At 46.5% G+C, this 6,886-nt stretch overlaps 1 protein-coding gene across 1 annotated transcript; it reads right to left on the reverse strand.

Annotated features, from left to right (window-relative positions):
* Nucleotides 1–221: 221 nt before the first annotated feature.
* On the reverse strand, nucleotides 222–6,447 carry LOC108613711 (uncharacterized). Its single transcript, XM_089476228.1, has 5 exons — nucleotides 6,199–6,447; nucleotides 4,272–6,115; nucleotides 1,670–3,880; nucleotides 1,485–1,609; nucleotides 222–1,428 (listed from the first exon to the last, which is right to left on the reverse strand). The coding sequence occupies exons 1-5, from the start codon at nucleotides 6,371–6,373 to the stop codon at nucleotides 1,245–1,247; spliced, it is 4,539 nt and encodes a 1,512-aa protein (XP_089332354.1). The 5' UTR covers nucleotides 6,374–6,447; the 3' UTR covers nucleotides 222–1,244.
* Between the last annotated feature and the right edge of the window lie 439 nt (nucleotides 6,448–6,886).

A 6,886-nucleotide genomic window follows, 5' to 3' on the forward strand; every position in this document is an offset into this window, starting at 1 on the left:
TATAAAGGTCTATTTTCCTTTTTAATTGGGTTTTATATTACTATTATTTTTCTTGGATTTACCCAAAAGAGAACTTAGAGGTTAATTAAAATTATTTATTTTTAGTGACTGGCGTCACACAACGTTTCAGATCAGATCGGATCAGGTGAAGTCAACCAGAAAATCAATTACATATATATGGCAACAAATAGAATTCAATAGAGGATTAAAATGCAATTGAATTGAATGTTTAGTTTTTGTTATTTTTTATCGTTTTCTTTTTTGTTCATGGTACCACACTTTTTAATTTCGTGACAAATTATAAAATATGTGGAAGAGAGAGTGGAAAGCGTCGGGAGTTTATAATAACAATTATTGTTTGGTACATTAAATAATTATTAATCATGGGGAGGCGGCATTTCACAATTTAACAATACGTGGTACATGTGTGTAAATCACAAGAATTTCGTTTCATAAAACATGGACATAATTTTATAATGTAGGAATAATAATGATTCGGTGATTGTGCCAAAAAAGAAAACACCTATCAATAATTTATATATATTATGATAATATATATATATATATATATATATATAGTGTAGAGTTTGAGCCAAAGTTTTTTTTTTTTTTTTTTTAAGTTAATTTTTGTCCATTTTCCTTTTTTTATATATATATATATTTATATATATATTCACATTTAACGAAACGCAGCAAATTTTTTACACCTGATTTCGCCTGTTATGGTGGGTTCACAGTTCCAATTGGCTGACGTTTGACGATTTGTTTTCGTTTGGTTTTTTTATGATTTTTTTTTTTAGTTTGTGAATAAAAACAATTTGACGAGACTTTTTTTATTGGCGGCTGCCGGCCTGACCCATGCATAACGAACATGACGAACTCAGGGAATTTAGAGTTGATTAGATGCATCGCCCCATATTGCGTTCAAATGGGGCAGCGTCATCAGCTGCAACACAACACCCATAACTGGGGTTTCCAGATGCACCAGTGTATCCACGGCATGCAATATTATTGTTATTATTATATTTTTTTTGGCTTGTTTTTAAAACATGGTTTCTCAGTGGTTATGGTTGTTGTTGCTTTGCTGCTGCGCCTTGCTGTCGGCCCTGACATGAATGTTTAACATGACGGGCTCAGTCCGAAAATCATATCCTTTTACTGCATTCTGCAGCGGATTTAGAGCCGATGTTGTGTCTGTTTTTGTCGTTATTAATGTCTTACATGAGTAAACCATGTACACAATGTCATAAGGCGGCAGTGCCAGCTGCAGCAGCCGCGGCAGCTGCTGCAACGCCACTGGAGCTGGCTACCAGTGCATCCTTGGCCATATGCGTTTCAATGTCAACGCGGCAAATTGGACAGTGCTTGTTGGTGACGAGCCATTGATCCACGCAGTCAGTGTGAAAGAGATGCATGCAGGGCAAACGTCTGAAAAGCAACTATTTAGTGACTGATAACGAAGCGACCTAATGTCTATTACTCACCGCACATCATTCTCAATCTCGAAGAGCGACAAGCAAATCGCACACTTTTCCGCATCTTCATCCGATTCGCTGGGCCGGCGCACTCGACGATATTTGTGAGGCAAAGTGTTGCGCTCAATAATCTCCTGCAAGAATTTAACTCATTCAATCAAGTTGCAATATTTCAGATTTGTTTGCATGCTTACCAATGTGGCGCCACGATTGGGTCGGGGAGGTCCAATCAGTATGCGCGAGGAACCCAAGGAGAGCGGCGTGGCCAGCCCAATTTCCAGGTGTAGCGGTGAGTAATGATGGAACATGTGATGATGCACTGCAGCTCGACGTCGCTGCTGCTGATGTTGCAGTTGCTGCTGTTGTTGCTGCTGAATCTGTTGCTGCTGCTGCTGTTGTTGCTGTTGCTGCTGTTGATATTGTATTCCCAGCTGTGGCGGCGGCGGCGGCGGTGGCTGATGGGCATCGATTGGCCCAGTGGCCGTGGAACTCTGCTGTTGTACAGCTGCGTCATAGGCCGGATAATAGGCAGGATCAAGGCTGGAGACGGGTCCATTGCGAGCATGCACACAATTGCAAATGCTGTGCAAATAACGAGTGCGCAGACTGCTCGTCAGATTCAATGGATTCGAAGAGAGATCAATGGGCGTGGGTGTCATGTGACGACGGTGCAGCTCCTGCATGCTCTGCTGTCGATACCACAGATTCTGATGCACCGGATACGGTGGGGCCGGCGTCAATGACGTAGCCACAATCGCACTAGCTCGATGTGGCGGATGTATGTGTGCATGCATTTGGTTCTGCGGAGCCTGATGGCCTTGATGCGGCTGCGGCTGATAGTGCTGGCGATGATTATGGTACGCATCTGAGCGCCGTAGGCTAAACGGTGGCGAGCCGCAATACTGCATTGTTGGCCGCCCGGAATACATCTCGAGCGGTGGCGGCGGCGACACAGCTGCCGCTACAGTAACTATGGAGGACATCACCGGCGGTGGACCTGCGGCTGTGGCAACGGCAGTGGCAACAGGTGTAGTTGCACGGTTTAGCATTTGGCTACGATGATGATAGTTATCCTCCATGCTACTGTTCTCCATGCTGGTGACTGGGGATGCCAAAGATAGCAGATCATGGAAGGATTGCGCTTGTGCTGCGGCCACAGTAGCTGCCACAGCAGCAGCGTTTAGTGCGCCGCGTATTGAGCTCCGACTGCTGCCCGTGGAATTGGCCAGACCTCCCTGATAATGTGGATTGGTCACCGGTCCCGGCGAGTAATCGCCATTGCTCCGGCTGGCCGGTAGTGTTGTAATTGTATAGTGCGGTACATAGTACGGCTGATAGCGATGGTAATAAGCGGCGGGACTGCCATGTTCACTGGGCACCGCCTCGGGAGTCGGCGCCACTGGCGTTGCAATAACCGGACCCGCGGACGTATGTTGCACGTAGGAGCCCGCATTAGCGCTGGGCGTTGGCGGCAGTGCCTGTGGCGGGGGTTGCCCCTCTGGCAACGGCGCAAAATGCCACATGGGTGGCGGCGTGATGGGCTGGAAATAGCGCTGCGAGTGCGCCGCCGCTGCCTCAGCTTCAAGGCCAGGACATCGTGTGGGCAACAAACTGATAATTGGCCCCATGGCGGCCGGCGTATGATCATAGCTGCTATAGTTGTGATCGGTGATGGCGACGCGATCCGTTAAAGCGCCAGTATAAAAAGCAAAGGATGTGCCCGCCGCCGGGCGCTGGCGTCGTCGATCTTCGTACTCGCTAGCCGAATTTGGACGCGGTAGGAGGGTTGCTGACACGGAGGCAGTATTGGAACCAGCTGCAGGCGGATTTAAGCTTTCGCTGTTAGGCGCCGTTCGACTGGCGAGTGGCTCATCGCGTATAAGCCGATGTAGTTGTTGCTGCTGTTGCTGATGTTGCAGCTGATGCTGCTCTTGTTGCTGCTGCAGTTGCAGTTGCCGCAGCTGTTGCTGTTGCTGTTGGTGTTGCTGCTGTTGTTGTTCCAGTCGATGACGATGCCGTGTTTGCTGCAACTGCTGCTGCATCGCCGTTTCGTTGCTGGCACCAAAGCCATCATCATCAGATGTCAAATCGATGGAGAGTATTGGTTCACGTGTGGAGTGCACAAATACCACATCGTCATCATCGTCATTCGAATCGGAAGACCAATCCAATAGCTGTAGATCCGGCGCCGTGAGCACCGCATTATCTTTGATATTAGTGTGTGAACCAGAGTGTTGTCGCCTGCCTGTCGAAGTGGAAGGCAGGTTGGGCAGCTCCATTGTGCTGGTCGCCGCTCGGCTGCTATCTGTATCACGCGGCCGACCCACATAGGTTATTACGCAGGAACCGGCACTTGTTGGCTGACTCCCCGGCTGCAGCGGTTGCGCCATAGACTGCTGGGACTCCTAGATTACAGAAAAAATAGTAAATACAATTATTGAGGGTTTTGTTTCGAATTTCTAGCTGTTTAAATACCCTTGCAGACATATGGCATTTATTAGTTGTAATAAAGGATTGCTCCACCTACAAATACTACTCAAGTTTATGGAAATTCGTATAATCTGTAAAGTCTATCATACCAAAACGAAAAAAATAACAAAAATGATAATATCTCTAAACGCCTATTTTGTATTAAAATAACTCAACACTGACAGAAAAATATTGAAACATTTAACAATGTCAGTTTCTAGTTATATATCATAATATATAAATGGATATTACCAAAATATTTTCATATTTTGTTTATTTATCATATAGATCACCGTTTTCCATCAGTATTTAATGTGGTTCACTTACCTGTTGTTCATTACTTCGGGCCAACTCCGCATAAGTGCGATGCCGATGACGGCCTGGCTGAAATGCATAGAAGTTCGTCGGCGACAGATTGGACATGGTGGAGGAGGAGGACAGTCGCCCCTCATTTTGGGCTTCCAGACGTGACAGCTTCCTGGATGGCTGATTTAGACTGTGATTGCTGCTGCTACCGCTGCTGCTGGCCACCGGAATAGACTCATCCATTGAGCGTACACGGGAACGCGTGCGCACAATCCCGCCCGAGCCAAAGCAAAATTTAAGCACAGCTGCTGTTCGTTGCTGCTGCTGTTGTTCTGCGATGGGTGTGTCGGCACCCCTATCATTGGTGAGACGATGAACGCCACAGATGTCCCGACCACCATAGTCTACGCTGCAGGTGGTGTGAGTAGCTGTAGTGCAGGATGCAGAATTGGAGCGCATAAAGCTGCTATCTGATGGCGGTGGTGGAGGCGGTAGACCATTAAATGTATAGCCACGACTATTGAAATACGTGTGATCCGTATGGCGGGCCTCCAAATCGCTGTGGGCACTATGCGGCCGTCCAGCTGTGGATTCAGTTGCTGCATTACGCATGCGAAGATCCCAGCCATCGTCGCTGCTGTTGTCGCCCGCATGATCCAGCTCGCTGGGATACCGTCGTTGCCGATAGCCATGACGGCTACGATGGTGCTGTTGCTGCTGTTGCGCTTGGGCACTGGTACTGGGTGTAGCATCCAGATCAATGACCGATGAGGAAGCCGCAGCGGAAGCTGTTGCATCAATGACTGTACCACTGGTCGCAGCTGTTGCATTTCCACTTCGATTTCGACTCGATTGATGCTTTTTCTTTTGCAGCGCTGACGTTGTTGTGGTTGTGTTGGTGGTCCGCGTATTGGCAAACTGCACGTGCTCCGTATCCGATGCACTGGATGTGACATCATCAAAAGCAGTGGCATTACCATTAACCAGATGAGAGTTAATATTATTATTACTGTTGCTGCTGCTTGCCTCAAAGGAGCTGTTTGTGCTGCTGCTGTTGTGGGAGCTCAGGAGCGAACTGCTGGGCAGCTCATAGCCCGCCGATGATGTATTATTTCTAGACTGCTGCATTAATTGCTCATCAACAGCATGGTCATCCATGGCAGCGGACCAGATGCTACCTAAATGAGACACACTGTTGCTGGGATTTATGTTGATGTTGTTGGTGCTATTGTCATACTCTTGATGTTGCGTGTGTGACTCATGCTGCTGCTGCTGCTGATGCTGTGGTTGTTGTTGTGCCAGGACACCCACTTCAGTCTTACGTTGCGAGTGATTTGGAATGAATTGGCTGCTGTCACTACGGCTATTGCTGGTACTATTCGCCGACGCTGACAACGTGGATGTGGCGCTCGCCGTTGATGTTGAGCTGAGTTCAAAGAATTGCGTTGGCTCACCTGCGCCATTGCCATTCGATTGAGTGGAATGCACATGCTCCATGGGCGCCGCGTAGCTGCTATTGCTTTCTACCAGCCGACTGCAATGGCATACATCGCGAATGACATTACATTTCCAGCACTTGTTGCCAGTTGAGCTCGCTGGCTCCGCATAGGACTCGCGATTAACACTCCTCGACGTCGGCTGATACTGAAACAAGGGTACATAACCACCATTGGGACCACCACTAGCACCAGCACCAGCACCGTCACCACCACCACCACCACTACTACCAGCTCCACCAACAGAAGCAGTAGTAGTCGCTGTTTGCGGATGCTGCGATGTTGATTGAAGATATGAGGGCACAACTACATAGCTGTCCGGCAGCGATTCACGTGGCTGTTCAAAGTAGACGGCATATGGTGATCGTTCTAGAATGCAATCAAATCAAATCAAATCAAGTGAATCATAAATAGTGATGCCATTATTCTATTTTGTTTGCAAATCCACTTACGGGCTTCTCGGGAGCCAAGCTGTAGCATGACATCAGAATATCCAATCGGTACGCCGTGATGCTGGTTACGATGCTGGTCCTGCATGTGCTGTCGATGTCTGAGTTCATCCTGTTCATTTTCCATGCTTACGCTTTTTTTTTTGTTGGTTTTTTTTTTACTTTTAAAGAGAAACATAAATGAGAAAAATGATTAATGTGTCTACGCGATCACGTAAATATGAGTATTATGAGAAAATCGAACCAACAAATTTAGAATATGTCTATTTAAATCGCCTACTGTGACTATAATCTACCTTAATGTTACATAGATCTACTGTCGGACCTGGCCAATAAAATACCAAAGCTCCGTTAAACCGTTGTTGCTTAACAAAAAAAAAAAAGCATTTTGTGTGTCCTAACTATAAGGAAAATTCTTAATTATTTACATAGTACGATTAAGTGTTCGACAAAAGGTGCATCAATTCATGCTTCCTTTGTGGTACCTAATGTTAACCTGAATCAACCACTGCTGATTATTACACACTTTTAATTTCCTGGAAAATCGGACTGGTGTACTACAACTTTTATTTGTTTTGCAGAAAGGTCTCTGATAAGAAATTGAGATCTTTCCAAAAAACAGCTGTGAGTGAGGAAGAAGACAAAGAGAGCTAAATATTTTGGTAGTCAATGAGAATGAGTAAGTAAGAAA

Source organism: Drosophila arizonae, chromosome 2, assembly GCF_054131065.1.
Source record: "Drosophila arizonae isolate 15081-1271.41 chromosome 2, UAZ_ARI_1.0, whole genome shotgun sequence".
Lineage (NCBI taxonomy): Eukaryota > Metazoa > Arthropoda > Insecta > Diptera > Drosophilidae > Drosophila > Drosophila arizonae.

Coding starts and splice junctions, on each gene's coding strand:
- LOC108613711 (XM_089476228.1), bottom strand. CDS start 6,373: ATGTTTCTCTTTAAAAGTAAAAAAAAAACCAACAAAAAAAAAAGCGTA. Junction 3,881..4,271: donor CCCGAAGTAATGAACAACAG/GTAAGTGAACCA, acceptor TCTGTAATCTAG/GAGTCCCAGCAGTCTATGGC. Junction 1,429..1,484: donor GAGATTGAGAATGATGTGCG/GTGAGTAATAGA, acceptor GTTGCTTTTCAG/ACGTTTGCCCTGCATGCATC.